General features: G+C 50.9%; 2 protein-coding genes across 4 annotated transcripts; both read left to right on the forward strand.

Moving 5' to 3' along the window:
• The first annotated feature begins 50 nt into the window (after positions 1-50).
• LRRC14 (leucine rich repeat containing 14) lies at positions 51-12,826 on the forward strand. Of its 3 annotated transcripts, none has more exons than XM_081012687.1 (4): positions 51-200; positions 5,447-5,801; positions 6,556-7,197; positions 11,400-12,826. In XM_081012687.1, the coding sequence occupies exons 2-4, from the start codon at positions 5,479-5,481 to the stop codon at positions 11,968-11,970; spliced, it is 1,536 nt and encodes a 511-aa protein (XP_080868813.1). In that variant the 5' UTR covers positions 51-200; positions 5,447-5,478; the 3' UTR covers positions 11,971-12,826. The 3 variants fall into 3 exon arrangements, with proteins under 3 accessions (XP_080868813.1, XP_080868811.1, XP_080868812.1); XM_081012685.1 differs by lacking the exon at positions 51-200 and adding an exon at positions 647-1,034; XM_081012686.1 differs by lacking the exon at positions 51-200 and adding an exon at positions 2,240-2,338.
• Positions 12,827-13,898: 1,072 nt separating this feature from the next.
• Positions 13,899-21,231, forward strand: LOC308480810 (uncharacterized protein). The gene is made up of 3 exons (XM_081012684.1): positions 13,899-14,033; positions 15,777-15,861; positions 19,488-21,231. Exon 3 carries the CDS (start codon positions 19,489-19,491, stop codon positions 21,073-21,075), a length of 1,587 nt encoding a protein of 528 aa, XP_080868810.1. The 5' UTR covers positions 13,899-14,033; positions 15,777-15,861; position 19,488; the 3' UTR covers positions 21,076-21,231.
• The last annotated feature ends 976 nt before the right edge of the window (positions 21,232-22,207 follow it).

A 22,207-nucleotide genomic window follows, 5' to 3' on the forward strand; every position in this document is an offset into this window, starting at 1 on the left:
GGGGAGGGAAGAGAGAGGAGGGCGGGGGGCGGCGGCGCCCCGTCCGCGCCTGCGCACCACGTCCGCGCGGCGCTACGGCGGCTGCGAAGGGGACGGCCGGCGGTGCGCGCGCAGGAGGGTCTCAGGGCCGCTTCGGGATGGCCTGAGGGGAGAGCGGAGCGTCGCCGAGAGAAGGAGCGAGGAGTGGTCGCGGGGGCCCGGTAAGACCCGAGGCCTACTACGGGAGAGAGAGAGAGAGAGCCCGGTTCTGGGGGGGGGTCGCTGAGGGGATGTCGTTGCCATGGCGACGGGAGGGGTCCTCCGTGACAGGAATGCGGCGGTGGGGGGAGGGGCGTGGCGGCAAACGGGGGGGGGGGAGGCGGGCGAGCCGCGCAACAAAAGAAAGGCCCGGCCTCGCCTTAAAGGCATCGCCTTTCTTTAAAAATGGCCGGGGGGGGCGCCGGTTTCCGCCCCTGAGGCCCACGGAGCGGGGGGGGAGGGGCAGCCCCCCCCTCCGGATCGGATTCCCCTCACAGTCGGGCTCCTTCTCGGCCGTGAGAATCGAGCTCCGTCTCCTCCTCCCTCCCCGCCGAGGCGCCTCTCCTCTGCCTTGGAAGCGGGCGGCCCCCGCGGCATCGCCAGGCCGGGCTGGCAGGGAGGGAGGGAGGGAGGGAGGGAGACAGGAGGCCTCCTCCCGGCGGGACCCCGGTGCCTGGAAGAGAAGCGGGTCCGATTCGGTGTCGCAGCTGCCGCCGGTCGACCGATCGTCGCAGATCGGCTTACGGTGCCCGAAACGCAGAAACACGTAGCCTAAGAACAAAGCGATAAACCCCACCCCGCGGTTGCAAAGGCCCCACGCGTTGTATAATACCAAGCGGAGGCCCGGGAGGAGAGGAATCATGCCCGATCGCCTAAAGGTGTCCCCGGGAGAGCCGTCCACCCAAACCGGGAGCCTCCCGGGGTGGGGAGAGCATCACACAAGCGCAGAAAAGGCCCGATCTCGATTACCGCAGCTCCCTATGTTCCTCTGTTGCACGCCAAAATGGCTTCTACAGGTAGAAAATCAAACCATTTTATCAACGTTGCTTTCCTTTCTTTTTTTGTAAATAAATTTTTATTAATTTTCACAGGCAGTAAACAATAAGGATGCAAAAATCAAAGCACAATCTAACATTTGAACTTCTAATAAGGGATTCTACTATTTTGCAAGTCTTCTTTTGAGGCTCTTTAAACCTCGAGACTTCCTTCCACCCCCTTCTACTGGTTCTTTACATCTTACACCATTCTCTGCATTTTGTTATCATTTTTATCCAATTGTTACTCCCTAACATTTTCTAGTACCTTACTGCTTATCAGTGTTGCTTTCAATGCTATAACCCACCCTGGGACCTTATGGCAAAGGGCAGGTAATAGTAATAAGTAAATAAAAATAAGAATGCACAATATCAAATCCATTGGGGCACGAAAAGCATTCATATATATGTAGCTGTTGAGAAAGAAATCCTTTCTGTCATGGTGCTGAGACAGCCTGGATTGCCAACAGGTTTACTCTGATCTCCCAGAGATCATCTGCCACCATGACCAAGGTGATTTCCATTCTGAAACCAGGCTGGAAGCCAGCCTGGAATGAATCCAAATAATCAGTGTCATCCAGGACTGTCTGAAACTGGAACAGCATGACTGATGCTAATACCTTAATTAAGAACAATAAATTTGACCCTGGATAATTGTTCAGGTCAATAGTGTGGTTATTTTATATATATATATATATATATATATATATATATATATATATATATATGGAGCTGGAACACCTCTTGCCTTCAGGGCAGACAGAAGCACCCAGATTTGACAAACTCCCTACAGGTAATTGCAACAATGGACCCCTCCTTTTTGGCAAATGAGGGAATAATGAAAGCTTTCAAGTTTGTGATTTCAAGAGATTGAGCATGCTACCCCTTTTCAGTTACCTATGCTGATTAGATCTCCCTTGTCTATATCCAAATGGAGTGTGCATCCACTGCACTATCAGCACGATACGATACAATATCTTTATTGTCATTGTCCCATACAGAACAATGAAATTGAAAAATCTACATAAGACATTCAAAAACCCCTAAAAACTCTGAAACCCCATTTTAAAATACAATATACTCCTATAGAGACTCCTTATACTGCGTTTAAAACCAGAATTGCATTTGGGTAGAATCTGTTTCTCAGGCGGCTACTCCTAGTCTTTATAACCCTGGACCTTCTTCCAGAAGGCAGAAGCTGAAAGAGATCATTTCTGGGGTGCGCACTATCCTGCTCTATCTCTGCAGCTTTCTTATGGCACCTGGAAGCATAGATTTGATCTAAGGTGGGAAGAGTGCACCCAGTTATTCTCCTCAGTCTTTACAACCCTGGACAGCATTGTTTTTTCCCTGGCTGTGCAGCTCCCAAACCACACACACAGACCATAAGTTAATACACTCTCCACAATACAATGGTAAAATGCCATCAACAGGTCCTTTGAGAGATTGTTGTCTCCTCCCCGGGGCACAAACCTGGGCAGTGAGTATGGAGGTCCTGGGCTACCCAGACAACAAGACCCCTCTCTCAGCCTTGCTGATGTGGTCCACAGGAAAGCAGAGCATTACGTTTGGTACCAGCTTGGCTGCAAAGTTCCTTGATGGAGGCGTACAAGGCGCCATCCAACTGTCTTAGTGACTCCACTCTGGATTTTTGTAGGGTTTACTCTTGAGCCTTTTTTTCTCCCAAAGATATCCCTCAAGGCAGCGGAGGTTTAGGATCAGATTTTGCCTTCTCCTAGATGGTCTACTCTCCCAGGTGGCTGACCCCCAACCGCCCCTTACAACCCTCTGCTCAATGTGCAGAAACTGCTTTGTTAACTGTTGGAGCCCCTATTGGTTTTGTCCTCTCAATCCACCAAAGCCTATCTTTGCATCCAGGGGGAGTAGCTAACTCACCAAGGGTTTGAGACCCATCAGCTACCTTCATCTGATTTAGCCGGCTGGGTCCCTTCTAACTCTACAATTGTAGGAAGTAGATGAGGTTAATTAAAAACAAGGCTGGGGGAGGGATATAGTGGGTGGAACTCGATTCACTCTGTTAGTCTTCAGCATTTGTGGTTGCTGAAAAAACTGAAAGCATTCTCCCCGCCCAAAAAAAACAACAACAACAAAACTGCGAGGGCCTAAATACCAGTAATTAGAAATAAGAGGGGAGGGAATCAGATCAGAGGCTGGATGCTTTTGCTTGATGGAATTCCTACTTTAGTCTACTAATTTAAATTGTAACACTTTTTTGTAAAATTGTATGCATTTCTAATTAAAACCCAATGGTTGTCTTTCAGATGGCTGAATATCATTTTTTTAAAGAAAAAAATGTTCAGTGTGTTTTTCAAGTTTATTAAGAAACCCTTTCCCCCCTGTTCTTCATTAAAAACTGTTCCACGATGCCTACACTAAAAAACAAAATAGTCCCTATTGTCAGGCATGACATAAAAGTGAAGAGGAGGAAGAAAAAGCACTTAGGCTTCAGTCATTGATCTGCTGGAATGGAAACAGGTAGCCAGGTGGAATGGCTGCTTCAGGCTGAAGTTCTGAAGGCAGGTGGTTTCTCAGCAGTGCTGATGGGGCAATCCTGCTTCCCTCCTCACCCTCTGCTCTGCAGCCTAATGGCATGGAAGTTAATAAAGCACCTCTGAGCTCAATGGTTCTTATTCTCAACACAACATCCCTAGCCATGCTCCAAAAACCTTTAGTCTTGATGGTGCCATAAGACGTTTACTAGCCAAAAATCAGCATTTCCCCATAGTCTGATGTTTGTGCCAGAAAACAAGAGTGTCAGTAGTTCATTTATATCAGTTCAAATAATGGATCATATATACTTGAGAAGGGGGAAATCTTAAAAATTTGGAAAGGAGAAGTAATGTCAAGTCCAGCCATAATTTGTAGACCCCTTGAACCACCCCATCCTTCAAGGAATCATTCATAACTTCTGGTACAATGAAAGTGGTAGCTCTCAAACCTCAAAGCAGCTTATCTCTGGGTGGCATACTTGCCCATAATAATCTGACAAGAAGGCATCTGGTTGCATTTGTCTCTGACCTTCATAACAGTACGTTTCTGAGCACAATTCAAAGTGTTGGTTCTGACCTTTAAAGCCCTAAACGGCCTTGGTTCAGTATACCTGAAGGAGCGTCTCCACCCCCATCGTTCTGCCCGGACACTGAGGTCCAGCTCCGAGGGCCTTCTGGCGGTTCCCTCACTGCAAGAAGCCAAGTTACAGGGAACCAGGCAGAGGGCCTTCTTGGTAGTGGCACCCGCCCTGTGGAACGCGCCCTCATCAGATGTGAAAGAGAAAAACAACTACCAGATTTTTAGAAGACATCTTAAGGCAGCCCTGTTTAGGGAAGCTTTTAATGTTTGATGGACTACTGTATTTTAATATTTTGTTGGAAGCCACCCAGAGTGGCTGGGGAAACCCAGCCAGTTGGGCAGGGTATAAATAATAAATTATTATTATTATTATTACTACTACTACTACTACTACAGTGTCTAGATGCAAGCACTTGATTGACAAAGTGTAAAAATGACATTGACCACAGCAGGCTCAAGTATGTGGTTGATTCCTTTTGCTTACTTGAAGTAGACCCCCTTATCACTTGAAGGAACTCTGCTGGCTGGAGGAGAGGTGGGCTTCACCACCATCATAACCACAAAGATGGCTCTTTAATGGGCTCGAGTCTGTGTTTTTTTTGGGGGGGGGGGTCATCCTTTTTTTACTCTTCCATTTTTGCACTAATGATCAACCCAACCGTTTCTTTGCCCTCAAAGTAACGCAGCACTAAGATGAGACTGTGGTTGGGGTGAAGACACTTGGGAGTAGTTGACCAATGCCATCTCATTTCCAAGACATGCATATATCAATTTATCTTTTCCAACTTGAAACAATGCTTATGGTGGTTTATAACATGTAAAAAATTACATCATTACAAACATAAGAAAAGTAGTCATAATAACCTCAAAAAGTACATAACCAAAGTGGACAAGAGAGCCTAGGCAAGACCCTCAGCTATTAACCAGAGGAAAATTCCCCCAGAGACAGCAGGAAACCACACATGATCCATAAGTCTCTGAGAGCACACTGTCACACTTCACCCCTGTGAAGGTTGGAGACTGCATACAGTCCAAATCTGACACAGTGTTGGAGCTGGGGTGGGTGTTCATTATTGTGGCAGCTGGTGCAGTATGGAAGTTCCAAGATCCATCGTCATTTTTGAAACTCATTGAGTAGCCTTGCACAAGTCAGTTTCCCAGCCAGTGCTTCTGTAGAGGTAAAAGGTGTAGGGAGGCCTTTTTAATATGCACTGAATGTTTGGAACTTTTACGTTCAAGCGGTGTATTTTATGAAATAAAAATAAACTCAGTAATAAATCTAACAGAAGCTATTCTTTCCTCAGCTTTCTGGCTTGCCGTCTGCTCAGTCGCTGCCATGAACTCCCTGGTGTTCCTCTGCTCTCAGAAGGTTGTCGCTGACTTTGATAGCCTACAAGATGCCTTGGGCTTCCTCCCGAAGGAGCTCTACCCTGTCTTGTTCAAAGCGGCCTTCATGGACAAGAGGACCCTGTCCTTGCAGCTGCTTGTGAACACCTGGCCCTTCCCAGTCCTCAGTTTCCAGAAGCTGCTGCGGAAATGCCAGCACTGCGAACGGGCCCTGATCCGGGAGAAGCCCAACAAGTACTGCATCCAGATGGTTATTTCGGGAGTTGTGACATACCTAATCAAGCTGCTGGAGAACCGGCGTGGCAGTAAGAGGTATGTGATGGTCTATGTAATTCGCTTTACGCGGGGCTGCCCTTGAAGCTGTCCCAGAAACTCCAGCGGGTGCAGAATGCTGCAGCGAGGCTCCTCACAGGGTCTCTGCCATGGGAGCATATTCACCCAGTGCTTTTCCAGCTGCATTGGCTCCCAGTGGAGTACAGGGTCAGATTTAAGGTGCTGGTTTTGACTTTTAAAGCCCTTCATGGCCTAGGACCCTTGTACCTACGGGACCGCCTCTCCTGGTATGCCCCACGGAGGACCTTAAGGTCCATATATAGCAACACCCTAGAGGTCCCGGGCCCTAAGGAAGTTAGATTAGCCTCAACCAGAGCCAGGGCCTTCTCAACACTGGCCCCGGCCTGGTGGAATGCTCTGTTTCTTGAGACCAGGGCCCTGCGGGATCTGATCTCTTTCCGCAGGGCCTGTAAGACAGAGTTGTTCCACCTGGCCTTTGGCTCAGAATCAGTTTGATTCCCTCCCCCTCTTTCTTTTTCCTTTCTTCTCCTATGAAGAGATTGCTCCCTAATTGTTTTAACGTTGTATCTTAATCAACTTGTTTTTATTATTGGTTGTTAGCCGCCCGGTCTTAGCTGGGGAGGGCAGGGTATAAATTTTTTTTTTAATTATTATTATTATTAGGTCCCTGGGCGTCTCCTAAAGGGTGTGGGCAGAGGTGGGCAGGGAGAGCTACCTGGGGGGCGGGACTAGGGTTGCCCTAATGGCTGTTCTTGTTTGGCCTCCCTGGCAGCAAAGGGCCGCAGCAGCGGCTGCAGATTCTCGACATGACTGGCCTCCAGGACGAAGGGCAGGGCCCAGAGAGCATGAGTCTCTGGTCCCGGACAGTCACGCTGGCAAAGGCTTGCCTGGACATCTCCAAGCAACAAGGCAAGTGGACGAGGCGGACGTCCAAGCGGAGAAAAAGCCCCTACAGCAAACCCCCGGGGCCTCCAGCCCTCCCACCCGTCTCTGTGGACGTTTGGGTGGACCTCTTTGTGAACAGCACCTCCTACGGAGTCCTGAAGGACGCCTTGCAGATCAACAGCTACAATGCCCTGCGGCTGAGGTGCCGGGACTTCCGGGCAGAGGAGCTGTCCATCGCCAGCACCGTGGGGCTGCTGGAGTTCCTGGACCCGGTCGGCGTCCGGCAGGTGGACCTGAGGTTCAACAACCTGGGCCTCTCCGGCTTGCGAGTGGTCCTCCCCCACCTGACCAAGTTCACCAACCTGGCGAGCCTGAAGCTGCCCTACAGCAACGTGGATGTGAGGCGCCTCACCGTGGGCATGGAGGGGAGCCTGCAGTACTTTGCCAACCAGCTGAGCCGACTGAGATGCCTCAAGGAGCTGAACCTGGGGTCCTCCCGGCTGTCCGGCAAGCTGAGGCTGCTCCTAGGGTAAGCGGCTGAAAGAGGGGCTGTGTGTGTGAGCTTCTGCTAATACCCTATTTTGTCACACAGGGCATCGTTGTCGTTTGGCATCGGTTTCTGTTTTCATGCGAGTAATAATACCAACAATAAAGAGAAAGGAACAAAGCAAAAAAGGAAAGGAAAGCTATGAGGAGAGAAAAGGGAGTGGTAGAATTCCAGTAACAGCCTAATAATAATAATTTATTTTTTCTACCCCACCCATCTGACTGGGTTTCCCCAGCCACTCTGGGCAGCTTTCAACAAAAGATTAAAAATACATTAAAACATCAGTCATTAAAAGCTTCCCTAAACAGGGCTGCCTTCAGATGTCTTCTAAATGTCATATAGTTGCTTATTTCCTTGACATCTGATGGGAGAGTGTTCCACGGGGTGTGTGCCACCACCGAGAAGGCCCTCTGCATGGTTCCCTGCAACCTCACTTCTCGCAGAGAGGGAACCGCCAGAAGGCCCTCAGAGCTGGACCTCAGTGTCCGGCTAGATCAGGGGTCTGCAACCTTTAAGACAAAAAGAGCCACGTGGACCCGTTTCCGAAGAAAAAAAAACTGGGAGCCGCAAAACTCGTCATTAAAAAAATAACTTTTTTGTCACTTTTTTTTATTATTTCTTTGTTTGACCCCTCAGAATTACTCCTCATAGAAATAAACGTTAAATTAACAAGTTACCTTTTTGTGTGTGTGTGTTCTTCACTCCCCTTCAAAACAGTGACCAGCGTACATGCCCCTTACAATGTAGCGGACGGGCGGGTGGGAAGGTGACGTCGGGACGGTGCGTGACTAACGCCCGCCCCGCCCCCATGTGACGTCACAGCCAGTACAGCGCCCGCCACAGTGGGGAGTGTCAGGGCGCACAATGCGCCTCCTCCCCTCGCTAGTATCCGCCCCGGAGCCGCGACAAAGGTGTAAAAGAGCCACATGCGGCTCCGGAGCCGCAGGTTGCAGACCCCTGGGCTAGATGATGGGGGTGGAGACGCTCCTTCAGGGATACTGGGCAGAGGCCGTTTAGGGCTTTAAAGGTCAGCACCAACACTTTGAATTGTGCTTGGAAATGTATCACTGTCCTTAAGTATATTAATCAATAATGTTTTTCCGTAGGAGTCCATGGCACACAGGGCATAGTTAGGAGAGTATGGAGCTCAGTCCCCCAGGAGGCAGTGATGGCCACCAACCTAGCTGGCTTCCCTGTACAGGGAAGTGTTTTAGGTCTGATATTTTACTGCGTTTTTATATTTTTCTGGAGCCACCCAGAATGACTGGAGTGAACCAGTCAGATGAGCAACACATCAATAATAAAATTACTATTATTACTAAAAGACGAATAGACAAATTCATGGAGGAGGGAGCCAGTGTGGTGTAGTGGTTAAGAGCAGGGGACTCGTAATCTGGTGAACTGGGTTCGATTCCCCGCTCCTCCACCTGCAGCTGCTGGGTGACCTTGGGCTGGCTAGTCACACTTCTCTGAAGTCTCTCAGCCTCACTCACCTCACAGTGTGTTTGTTGTGGGAGAGGAAGAGAAAGGAGAATGTTAGCCGCTTTGAGACTCCTTAGGGTAGTGATAAAGCGGGATATCAAATCCAAACTCTTCTTCTATCAATGGCCACCAGCCATGATGGCTATGCTCTGCTTCCGTAGTTGGAGGCAGCAATGTTTCTGAAGACCAGCTCCTGAAAGTCACAGGAGTAGACAGTGCTCTTTTCTTTGAGTCCTGCTTGCTGGTTTCCCACAGGCATCTGGTTGGCCACTGGGAGTACAGAATGCAGGACTAGATGGGCCACCTTTGGCCTGATCCAGCAGGCTCTTCGTTCCGTTTTTAAGCACCCACTCTACAGATCATGCATTCAGAAGTCCAGTAGGCAGACCACGATTTAAAACTGATTATGAAGATAGGTAGCTGTCTTTCCCTGAACCAGACCCCTCATCCAACTTGCTCTGTATTGTCTATACCAGGGTAGCCAACCTGGTGTTCTGCAGGTGGTGTTGAGCTCCCAGCACCCATCAACCCAGCCAGGGCATTTTGGGAGTCGCAGCCACTGGAGGGCATCACTTTGCCTTACACTGACTGGCAGCAGCTTTCCAGGATTTCAAGCAGGGCATAGTCCCAGTTCTACCTGGAGATACCGGGGATTGAGCCCTTGAGCCTTCTGCATACAAAACAGACACTCTGCTGCTGGGCTGCAGCCTTTCCCTGCTTTTCTTTTCCACCTCCTTAACACTGCTGACTCCATGGCGCAGCAGCCTCTCTTTTTTAAAAAAAAAAAATTAATTATTTTTCTCCTTAAACAATATTTTCAACAGTACAATAACATACACATTTACTTTCAGCTCTGCCGAGCCTGTGGCTTCCCTCCCTTCAGCGGGTTTTCCACTTTCAAGTCCTATCTCACAGTTTAGCTCTTTAACCTATTATCCACATTGTAGGATTTATGTCACTAGTCCTGCTGATTTTTGCAATTATTATTCAAATATACAATAAATTTACTCCAGTCCCTTTGAAATTTTTGATTGTCCTGGACTCAAATCCTGCAGGTCACTGGCCAATTCTGGAAAGCCCATCATTTTCGCCTGCCACTCCTCAGTCATTGGTAATTCCTGTAACTTCCACTTTGGGGCGTTAAAGCAGCCTCTTGAGGTGAAGTGTCAGTTTCAAGACTGGTTTGGCGCGACACGTGAAAATTCAAAAAGAGAGAACACAAATATACCTGTAGTTTGCTCCGCACGTGCTTGTGTGGATTCTTGGTTCTGCACGCTGGTCCCTCTTTAAAAGGAGGCTCAGTTTCCAGGACCCAAAAGTTTGCAAGTTGTGCCATTAGCAGTGGCTGAGATAAAGCCATTTATTTATAGCTATCAGAAGTTCCAACCCGCAAAGAAAAAAGTCACAGTGTAAAGAGGGATTTCAGCCCTTTTCCAGAATACTCCATGTCACTCTCGCCTCCCTCTGGTTTCTGTTGTCTCCCTCTTCTCCACCAGGTACTCATCCAGCACTCCACTCACAGTTTTTTCTCGGGGGGGGGGGAGAGAAGTTGGTACTTCTGCAGACTTTGGAGTGCATGAAATCCACTGATACCTTCCTCTTACGCATCCGTGGTGGCCTTTTGGCTACTGTTGTGGAACTCCCTCCGTATGGAAGGAAAAACTGTCCACACACATTAATGACATTTGACATTCTCTGAAGGCACACCTGTTTATGCAGCCTGTGTGGGGAGGTGTGTGAATGAATGATCACTGGAGCTCCTTTTCCTGGACTGTTTTTCTGGGTATTCACTGAACTTCTCAGTCAGTGTTCGAAACTCCCATTGTTCTAGGCGCATTTTGCGACAGGGAATTTCATTAGTGCGAGCAGTTTCTGAGCTCTGTGCACAGTACTGCGCCTAAGATTTCAGAGTAAAACTGCAGAGTGGAAGAAAAGGAGGACTTTTTCTGCCTCCCCACTTCCAACTACTCTGTGAAGACGAGACCCTCTGAAGAATATTAGGCGGGTGGGCAGGGGAAGAACCAGACCATGTGAAAAATGAACATAATATGTAATGTCTCACAACAAATTAAATTGATACGTAGAAAACGCAACTTGAAAAAAATGTATTTTTGTAAACTAAGGAATTTTTAATACAAATATTTCTAATGAACATAATATTTTAGCTGCAGTTGATTCATTTTCAGCTTTGTATTCTTGTTATTTAACAAGCGCGCCTAGACATTCCATTGTTGTGCCCATAACCTAGGTTTAAGGTGCCATTTAGCTCCTAGCTTTCATATCTCAGTTTCTAACACTGTTCTCAGTGTTGAACTGTATTTACTAAGCTGAAGTTTTGTTTACGTAACCCACTCATGAGATCTTGCATAAAGAGCAGTATGTAAGTTGGATAAGTAAAGAAGGATCAACACTCAGAGAAGGAACTGGCTGGCTACGGTGTGAGTGGTCTAGATCCCACTCCCCCCCCCCCCCAATTCTTGTCAAAAGGCTCCTAGGGTAATTATGCTAAATAACAAAAAAAATCCTGTCCTCAGGCTTGCAGTCTAATATGACAGGACACAAAAGGAGAAAAGGAAGGTGAGAGAGAAAAGTTGCTAGCTTGCAAGTAAAAATACTTCAAATGTTTGAAAGTAATCAGGGGCTGAATTAGCTGGAGAGCGTGTTGAGAGTGTGTAACGGTGGCCCTTTTCCTGTCTCCACAGTGACTTGCAAAGCCCTTTGGAGAGCCTGGAGCTGGCCTTCTGCTACCTTCTGCCCAACGACCTGGCCTACCTTTCCCAAAGCCTCCACACTCCTGCCCTGAAGAAGCTGGACCTCAGCGGGAACAACCTCTCTGACTGCCTCCTGCAGCCTTTCCAAGGCCTGCTGATGGAGGCCGCCCCGACCCTCCTGCACCTGGACATCATGGAGTGCCGCATGATGGACACCCACCTGAACGTCCTCCTGCCGGCCATCTGCCGCTGCTCGCGGCTCCGCTACCTGGGCGTGTTTGGCAACCCCATCTCGGCCAAAGGACTGAAGAACCTCCTTCACAAGACGGTGGGCCTCTTGGACTTGAAGCTGGTCATCTACCCCTACCCGGTAGACTGCTATGGGGATGACCTGCCGTGGCCCCCCACTTCTTCCAACCTCCTCAATGGCAACGTGGACGAGGAGAAGTTCTTCCGGGTCAGCAACGAACTCCAGCAGATGCTGCTGAGCGCCAATCGGGCAGACGTCACCTGGACCACGAACCTCTGCCGCCACAATAGTCTGGACTTCTTTAGTTTATAGCCCCACGCGCATCTCCTGCCAAGAGACAAGGAATGGGGCTTGTCCTCTCCTGCTGCCACTTGCCTGCCAACACTCCCTGTCTTGCACCGTACTGCAGTGGGCCAGTGCTGACTGCCTTCCCTGCCCTGCTGCATCTCAGCCAGAAAGATCCACCTGGGAGAGCCTTGCAAACAGCACCTTGAGCGGCTGTCTCTGCTCTCTTTCCGGCAGAGACTGAGAGTGTTTGGAGGCACCATAGTCTTGCTCTGCTCTTTCTTCCTGCCAGGAGAAGGATGCAGCTGCCTTTGCCTGCTTGCCCTCAACCTTAAAGGGGCAGGCAGGCAGGCAGGCAGGCAGACGAGCCTTGCATTCCTTCCAGTCAGTGGAAACAGCGCTGTAATGACTACGGTAGGAGGGAACAGGCAGGCAAGTGGTGGCCAGGAGAGAGGAGTGGATGAAATCTGCCCTGGTGTGGTGGCGAGTGGCGGGTGGGTATTTCTGTTAACATAGGACGGCCAGCAGTGAATGCCAGGTCAAAAGCACGTGAGCCCTTTCTGGTGCATGTAAGAATACCGGGGGTTAGGTTTTGGATTTTTTTTTCTCCCCCAAACATCTATTTTGTAACATCTTAGTTAGAGCTTAGCAAAGTGGATATTACCGCCTCTCCTTCTGTGTGTTTGATGGGATTGCCAGAGGTCATTTGGGTGGGTGCCTTTGAAATGATTTGGTCCCTTTCAAGACTTGACAGGAGCGGGAAGTTTGTCAATCCAGAACCTGGAATAAGGCCTAAATATTGTAAGGGCCGAAGGAAGGGGAGGTGAGATTATATACAGAGAACTTTGGGACCTGAAATAAAAGATGATTTGCCTGAGAGCAACCAAGGTGTCTGGCGTTTGCTTATGAAGAGGGTTCAGCTCACATAAAAGCAGTAAGAGAAGTGTTCTCATCAGTGGGTTAGATACAGTTCTCCTGAAAGCCCAGTAACATCTGGCTTCTGGCTGTGGGGAGAAGTGGGTGTTGAAGTGAGAAGGGGATTGTACCGCGGCAGGGTCTTTTTTTGAACAGTTTTTGCATCTCGCTGGCAGCCTTTGCCAATGTGGTGTCCACAAAATGTTGCTTGACTACAGCTCCCCTCAGCCCCAGCCATAATGTTTTTGTGACACTTGCTATAGTTTCATGCACACAAGTAAAGGATAAGCGGAGGCAACCGAGTGTTAATGGAGCCGCCACATGAGCAAATTGGGATAGATGCTCAATAAACAGATTGTCCAGAGGAGCTTGGAAACAGTAGCAGAAAAAATCACCCCAGTGCTGAAAAGGACTAAAACTATGGAGGGTGGCAGGCATGAGTTTAGGGCTCAAAGGCCAGGGACTATCAAACCATTTTTGGTGTGAAGCCTAAACCTTGCCATAGTACCTCCTGAGCAGGCCTAGAGAGGATGGCATCCCTACGACCAGCGAGAAGATCTTTAATGATTGCTTAACATGCAGATGTTGAGTCAGTGGGAGTTCTTCCTTGTCATTTCATCTTCCTGTCTGAAATTTTGCTTCTGGTGCTGCTATTTATGCACAGTATCCACAACCCTTCTGCACTCATGCACACACGATGCTCTGGATTTCACCCCTGCCCCCAGCTTGAGATGTGTTGATGCTTTGAGTCTATCCATCTTTTCACAGAGAGGGAAGGCAAATCCATATATCCAAAGCATTGCTTTATAACCCTTGCAATTTGCCTGCAATTGAGGCTTAAACCTTCCCTGGCCTTGAGCAAAACAAATGAGTAGGAGCAGCACTAGGAAGGATCTCCCTTTCAAAATGTGTTTTTGTCAAGGTGTGAATGGACCACACACCTGTGAAGAACCCAGGAAGCAGAGATGCTCCCACTTCCAAGCTGGGCTGCCAAAGGCTCCCCCCACCCAACCGCCTGTGATTGGCTGCACACAGGCCATGATGCCACAATTGTAGTGATGTCAGCATGTGATGTTGGGAGCCCCCAGAATTTCTCGGCCCATGCAAGAGGTGGCTGGAAGGTCCTGCAGAAGGGAGAGAACAGGCTGTGCATGGGAGCTGCCGTCTGTATATAGGTATGGCACAAAGAGGCTTCCTGTGGGAACAGAAATGGATACGGTTCACCTGGATTCAAGGCAAGGGAGCGCCGCTGTCTCCCAACTTGGCCACCCGCCATTTTAGTTCTCCTTTGTCAAGTTGTGCACAGTCTGGCCTTCCAAAAACCCATAGCCAGACCCACTGGGCACCCAAACTCCCAACATCAGCTGCTGTAGATGTGCAGAGGTTCAGCATCCCTGTGGCTTGCCTCTTTGATTCCCAATGGGCTGTGTTTAAAACTATAATTAGTTGAGAAGTATGGGCTAAAATAAAATAAATATTGGCAGGTGTGTGGCATCAGCTCTGAGCTAATCTGGGCGCTCTGAGCCCGGCCTTGGCTGGGGAGGGCGGGGTATATATTAAAAATTATTAGTAGTAGTAGTAGTAGTATTATTAGTATTAGAAAAGGCAGGTTCTGGGATCACCTTCATAGGAAGAGAGTTTTGGTTGCAAGGTTGGACAGTTCCTGTCTGGGAGATGGAAATTTGGGGAATGTGTCGTTATGCAATCGCCTCACCTCAAAAAGGACATTGTAGAGCAACTCCTCTGTGAAGAAAGGTTGCCGCATTTGGGACTTTTTAGTTTAGAGAAAAGGGGAGTCAGAGGCAAAGTTTATAAAATGCTGCACGGCATGGAGGAAGTGGAGAGAGAAACGTTTGCCTCCCTCTCATAACGCCAAAACTCGCAGACATCCAAGGAAACTGAACATTGGGAGGTTCAGGACAGATAAAAGTCCTTCATGCAGTGCGGAGTTAAACTGTGGAACTCCCTGCCACAGGAAGCAGAGATGGCCACCAACCTGGATGTCTTTAAAAGAGGACTGAACAAATTCATGGAGGAGGGGGCTACGGATGGCTCCTAGCCCTGATGGCTCTGCTCTCCCTTCACAGCTGGATGCAGCAATGCTTCTGAATGCCAGTTGCTGGAAATGGCAGAAGGGGAGAGTTGCCCTTGTGCTTTAATCCTTCTTGCGGGTTGACCTTTAAAGCCCTAAACGGCCTTGGCCCAGTAGACTTGAAGGAGCGTCTCCACCCCCATCGTTCTGCCCGGACACTGAGGTCCAGCTCCGAGGGCCTTCTGGTGGTTCCCTCGCTGCGAGAAGCCAAGTCACAGGGAACCAGGCAGAGGGCCTTCTCGGTGGTGGCACCTGCCCTGTGGAACGCCCTCCCATCAGATGTCAAAGAGAAAAACAACTACCTGACATTTAGAAGACATCTGAAGGCAGCCCTGCTTAGGGAAGTTTTTAATGTGTGACATTTTAATGTATTTTTAATCTTTGTTGGAAGCCGCCCAGAGTGGCTGGGGAAACCCAGCCAGATGGGCGGGGTACAAATAATAAATTATTATTATTATTAATTATCCTGCAGGCTCCTGGCTGGCCACTGTGAGAACAGGAGGCTGGGCTAGGTAGATCACTGGCCTGATCCAGCAAGCTCTTCTGACGTCTTCTGAAAGAGGAGGGGCCATTTCTGTTTCTTAAACAAAACTGCCCAGTCTGAGCTAAACTAGGAACCGGTTGCTTTCCTTGGGTAACTGATGGAGAGGGTTGAGGTGAGGCAGCTGCAGGAAGCCTTGGATGAAATTATCTAGGCCAGCCTTCCCCAACCTGGTGCCCTCTGGATGAAGTGGACCAAGCCTCACACCAGCCTCAGCCAGGCTGTGGCTGTGTGTGTGTTTGTGTGTTTATCTTGTGATGCTGTAAACAGCTTCTCTCGCCGCAGGGTATATCCAGCCCTATGCCTAACCGGAGGCAGCTGCAAAGAGGCACGATCAAGGTGGCAAAGCTGACATGGTTGCCTGAGAAAGGTAATAGACCACCATCCCTTTTACCCCTGCCCTATGGAGGGGGGGTGGGGTGGAAGGGGAGGCAATCCGGCCCTCCTGGCCTCTCTCTCTGGCCCTTGAGAAACTCTCTCCAGGCTACACCTCCTCCCCCAGCCAGCAAGTTTGTTTTCTGCTGCTCAGAAGGGAAGGACCCTAATCGGTGGATTCAAATTCCAAGAAAGGAGATTCTGACTAAACATTAGGAAGAACTTCCTGGCGGTAAGAGCTCTTTATAAAAAAAACCAATGAAATTATAATTATTATTATTATTCAGCTGTGGAATGGACTCCCTTGGAAAGAGGTGGGGTGGCCCCCTGCCAGGGATTCTTTAGCTGAGATTCCCTGACAAGACAGAAGTACTGTTTTGGGGGGACAGGGGACGGGCAGGTATGGAAGACTCCCTGGTCCTGAATGGGGCACCTGTGCCCCTGAAGGACCAGGTGCACAGCCTGGGAGTCATTCTGGGCTCACAGCTGTCCATGGAGGTGCAGGTCAATTCTGTGTCCAGGGCAGCTGTCTACCAGCTCCTACTGGTACGTAGGCTGAGACCCTCCCTGCCTGCAGACTGTCTTGCCAGAGTGGCACATGCTCTGGTTATCTCCCGCTTGGACTACTTCAATGCGTTCTATGTGGGGCTACCTTTGAAGGTGACCCGGAAACTACAACTAATCCAGAATGCGGCAGCTAGACTGGTGACTGGGAGTGGCCGCCGAGACCACATAACACCGGTCAGAAAGACCTTGGCTCCCAGGAAGTTTCCGAGCACAAGTCAAAGTGTTGGTGCTGACCTTTAAAGCCCTAAACGGCCTCGGCCCAGTAGACCTGAAGGAGCGTCGCCACCCCCATCATTCTTCCCAGACACTGAGGTCCAGCTCCAAGGGCCTTCTGGCGGTTCCCTCACTGCAAGAAGCCAAGTTACAGGGAAGCAGGCAGAGGGCCTTCTCGGTGGTGGCACCCGCCCTGTAGAACGCCCTCCCACCAGATGTCAAAGAGAACAACTACCAGACTTTTAGAAGACATCTGAAGGCAGCCCTCTTTAGGGAAGCTTTTAATGTTTAATAGGTTATTGTATTTTAGTGTTTTGTTGGAAGCCGCCCAGAGTGGCTGGGGAAACCCAGCCAGATGGGCAGGGTATAAATAAATTATTATTATTATTATTATTATTATTATTATTATTAGTTGAGCTAGATGACCGCTGGAGTCTCTTCCAAACTTGAGAATTCTATGATCCTCTTTCCCAGGCCAAACACCTTGAATCTCATCTTCCTTGAGGGCTTTTGCCTGGCTGGAAGGTGCAATCAAATTCAGAGGTAATGGCTCTGGATGGCCTAGGTGACACCCAGGGAGCAGGGTGTGAGCTGAGCATAGAAACCATCCTCTTCTACAAAGTTAAAATGGTTATGTTCCCTTCTCCACCCACGTTTGCTTAAGACCCTGCCCACCGCTAGCATTCGGCCCTCGGACAGTCGTCCAGGAGGGAATGTGGCCCCGGGAGAAAAGGAAGTTCCCCCAGGCCTGTTTTGGATCTGCATTCTGCAACAGGCAAGCAATCCACCAGACATCAGCATCGTTGCCCGCAGGCCTGCCAAGACTCCATTCCTTTCCCTTTTGCTCATCCTGAAGGCTGCCAGTACTTCTGTCCTGGCTGACTCTCGCAGCTGTGTCCATCAGCACGTAAGGAGTGGAACTGTTCCCGCATTTCGTTCCCCTCCTGGCTAGGTACCAGAATAGACTGGTGCCAAGCTGCAGGGTGGCAGCGGGTGGGGAGAGAAATGGCATTATTTCATTTATGTACTCCAAGGTGCATCTAACAGTGGAAGCATAGCATTGGGTCATCTATTCTAGTCCAACCCCCTGAAATGCAAAAATCCGACCTCTGCTTTAAAATCTCCAAATAAATGGCCAAGGGAGTCTGTTCTACTGTCAAGCAGCTCTCGCCCTCAGCAAGTTTAATCAGAATCTCCTTTCCCGAAACTTGAATCCGCTGGTTCGGATCCCACTGGCTCCATCTTCCATGTGTGATGTCCCTTCAGATTTTTGAAGATGGCTTTTATGAAAACCTTCAGAAGGGAGCAGTCTGTACCTGCTCAGAGGTACTAAAAACACAAAGTTGTTGTTTTTAAGTTGCTTTGTATCTTTGAAACTTTTTATTTTAAGCTCCTTTTTGCTGGGGTGGGGGAGGCAATCTGCCTGTGCTCAGAGACACTGAGCCTGAGGTGCAAGGAATGGTGGCAGCTACTGTGAGGGGACGCGAGTGGCGCTGTGGGTTAAACCACAGAGCCTAGGACTTGCCAATCAGAGGGTTGGCGGTTCGAATCCCCGTGACGGGGTGAGCTCCCATTGCTTGGTCCCTGCTCCTGTCCACCTAGCAGTTCGAAAGCACGTCAAAGTGCAAGTAGATAAATAGGTACTGCTCCAGTGGGAAGGTAAGCAGCGTTTCCGTGCGCTGCTCTGGTTCGGCAGAAGCGGCTTAATCATGCTGGCCACATGACCCGGAAGCTGTATGCTGGCTCCCTCGGCCAATAAAGCGAGATGAGCGCCGCAACCCCGGAGTTGGTCACGACTGGACCTAATGGTCAGGGGTCCCTTTACCTACTGTGAAAACTTATCATTTAACTTTATTTATTGAAAATATATATTTATGGCCACCTTCCTCTGGCAGAGAGCAGTGCCCAAGTGTGGCTTTTCCAAAGACTTTTAACACTAACAGGGAACTGCTGGGCAAATTTTGTGTGGTTTGTGTGTGTGTGTACTTGCGGAAGTGCATCCACACCCATGGCAGAAGCTGAATGTTGGGAGATTCAGGACAGATAAAGGCCCTTCTTCAGGCAGCTCACAGTTAACCTGCGGAACTCCCTCCCACAAGAGGCAGTGATGGCCACCATCCTGGGTGGATTTAAAAGATTAGACAAATCCAAGGAGGAGAGGGCTATCAGTGACTACTAGCCATGATGGCTAATTGCTGGAAGAGAGTGTTCTTGTGTGTTTGAATCCCAATTGTGGGTTTCCCATAAGGGGCATCTGGGTGTAAGAAAAAGAGGTTGACTAGATGGGCCATTGGCCTGATCCAGCAGCCAGGCTGTTATGTCCTTATGGAACCTCCAGCTCCAGAAGCAGTCTATCTAGGTTCTTTGGGTCACAGTGAGAACAGGATGCTGGACCAGACGGATGCTCTTCAGACGTTGTTAGGTAGCAGAAGGCTTGATGATGGGAAGGGGAGCGTGAGAGACCAATGAGTTAACAGCAGAGGGCAAATTTCAGGGGAGATGCAGAGAAATTATAGTTAGGGGCTGCATGGTGGAGGTCTTTGACTAGAAGCTTGAAGCTGAGGTGGATGGGAAAGGAAGCCATTCTGAGGAGCTTTGAGGACAAGAGTGGCACATTTGCAGTGATGGGGAGAGGAGGAAAGCATCTTTGAGGTGAGATTAAAAGCCAACAGAAACACGGGCAATTCTAGGGGAAAGAGGTCACAAAGTGGAAGGGTATCCCCCTAAAATGCAGCAGTGTGGGGAGGAGACAATCCGTCCACCCTGGGACCTCACCTGAGGCCCAAAATGGGGCAGGGATTCTGGTCGCTGCCTGATGCCTGCCCTTTCCGCCCCTTCCAGGATGGAGACCTACGAGGACCACCTTTGGTGCCCCTACAATTCCCAGAGCGGGGAGGACGAGGAGGACAATGAAGAGCCCTACCACGACCCCCACCTGGCCAGGGTGCGGGCTCGGAGCACGAGCCGCTCCCGCCACCACTCCTCCTTCCTGGTGGATGAGCTAGACATGCTCATGGACAAGGCAGCCACCACCATCCAGGCCACGTGGCGAGGCTACCTGGTGCGGAGGCGTGTCCTTCGTGAACACGCTGCCGCCTCAGTCATCCAGGCCGCGTGGAGGCACTTCATCACCCGGGAGTACGCGGCCCTGCAGCGGGAGCAGGTGCCCTCGTGGCAAGGGTATAGGCAGGAGCATCGGGTTGAGAGGAGGAGGAGGAGGAGAATGACAACGACGAGGAGGAGAACGACACCCTCCCTGGCCTCCTTCAACGAGGGGAGCAGGTCCTGGGGGGGCCCGGAGATGGACAAAGAGCAAGCTACGATCACCATCCAGGCACACTACCGGGGCTACAAGACCCGGCAGGCCCTCGCAGAGTGCAGGCGGGCAGCCACGACTATCCAGGCGCACTGGAGGGGCTACCGCACCCGGCAGGAGCTGGCGCAGATGCCACGACGCCCTGCCCACCGGCCCGGCCCGAGAGGGACCTACTACGGGCAGCCCAGCTACATGCCCGGGAGCTCCTCTTGGGTGGGCCCCTACCCCAGGAAGCACTGGCGCAAGTGTCTCGTGGGAGACCCCGAGGAGTGGGCGAGCAAGGTCCCTCGGACTCAGTCGTCACACGCGAGGGAGCACCTGGGGGGAGGCAGGAGAGAGCACCTGCAATTCCGGGAAAGGGAGCGTCCGGAAACCCGGGAAAGGGAGCGCCCCGAATTCAGGGAAAGAGAGCAGCCAGGAGCCAGGGAGAGAGAGCGCTCGGAGCCCAAGTCGTGCCCCCGCTGTGGGAGATGCACCACTGTGCGCGTCCTGGTGGGGGTTGGCAAAGGCCCGCCCTCTGAATCGGACATGGACAGCGAGTGCGAGGGGCACGCCCGGCCTGCGTCCGCCAGGAGGAAGAGCCCGGCTCCCAGGTCGAGAGGGTCACAGTCGCCTGCCAGGCCCGAGCCTTACGGGTCCCATATGTCCTACCAGATGGGCCCCAGGGCCTATTACCCCGGGAACCAGAGCATAGCGTCTGAAGACCAGCCACGGAGGCAGGGCCGGGATCACGGAGGCCTGAGCCAGCGCTATTCCACGGGCCACGCGTCTGCCCGTCCCACGCGGGACCGCAACACAGCGCGGAGCCTCTCCTCCACCAGCCTCAGCCAACAGGGAGCACCCAGCGCGGGGACCTCCGAATGGCTTTATGAGAACTACTATGCCCGCCGGATGGGCGAGGGCCAGAAGCGGGTGTTCAAGACGCGGAAGCAGATGTGGCAGGTGGCGCGGGCAGCGACCCTCATCCAGGCCTTCTGGAGGGGGTGGAGGGCACGGCAGATCTTGCGCCAACAGCAGGAAGCTGCCATCAAGATCCAGTCCGCCTATCGGGGCTACAGGACCAGGCTGTACCTCATCGAGGCCGGAGTGCTGAGTGAGGGAGACACTGAGTGACACCCGGCCCTTAAGAATACGGGGCCCAGTGGGAGCCCGATCGGGAGGGGCGGGCAGGCTGGTGGTCGTCACTGGATGGCTGTTCCCACTGCAGCCTTCTCCTTCCTAGTACAAGCAAACGAGCTTACATCCCAATAAATAAATCCTAATTACAAACCTTTCGGAAAAGTCATGCAAACGTGGTAGAACCTAGAATTTCAAGTATTGCTGGGAGGGAACTGGAACTGGCAAAATGAGGACCAATTGTGTTCTGCCAAAGCAGGGAGTGGACAGGAACCAGGCCCTGAAAGTTGACAGCGACCCATCAAAGTAGCTGGAAGACATTTGCTGGCTTTGATTCCTGCATTGCGGGGGGGGGGGGTGATGATGCTTGGGGCCCCTTCCAACACTACAATTCTGTGTGTGCTGGGCCCAGGGTTAACCCGAGCAACGTGGTCCAGGTCCAGTCCCAAATCCAAGGATTCCATGAGGAGTCAGTCCAACAGGGCCAAGGCAGGAAACCAGGCTAGCTCAGGCACAGGGTCTCAGGCAGATTCCAGCAAGCAGCAATGTTGCTACCGCAACCTGGGGCGGGGTCCAGTAGCCTTACGGCCGGTCCTGATCCCCTGGCGACTCACCTCCCTATTTTGCCCGAAGGCGAGCACTCCTCCTGCGAGTACTCAGGTCTCTCCTTCTCTCAGACCTCAGTCTCTGCAGCTCGGGAGACGTTGGTGGGTTACTAGACCCAGGGGCCACCTCAGCCTCCCCTGACCCAACCGGTAGTGGAGCAGCTGTAAGTGATGGCCCAGCTGGAGGCAAGGAGGGAATCCCCGAATCTGGAGCCAGGGCAGGTTCAGCCCTTGACTCGGCCCAGCTGGTGCTTGTTGCAGGGGAACCCGTGCAGACTGGGGCTCTTCAGAATCAGGCCCCAGACTTGGTTCAGATGCTGCCTGAGGCAGAGGATCTGGTGCAGACCGAGACTCCTCAGGTTCTGAGTCCGAGGCCATCACACTATGGTGCCATGAACGTTGCAATTCTAAGTGTACTTTCCGGGTGGCAATTACTTGTTTTTTATATGCTGTAAGTCACCCTGGAGCCTTCAGGTGAAGGGCTGCTGGTGGTGATAATGCTAACAGAAGTTAGATTCCCAAAA

This window comes from Podarcis pityusensis (genome assembly GCF_964106645.2).
Source record: "Podarcis pityusensis genome assembly, chromosome: 7".
In the NCBI taxonomy this organism is placed as follows: Eukaryota; Metazoa; Chordata; class Lepidosauria; order Squamata; family Lacertidae; genus Podarcis; species Podarcis pityusensis.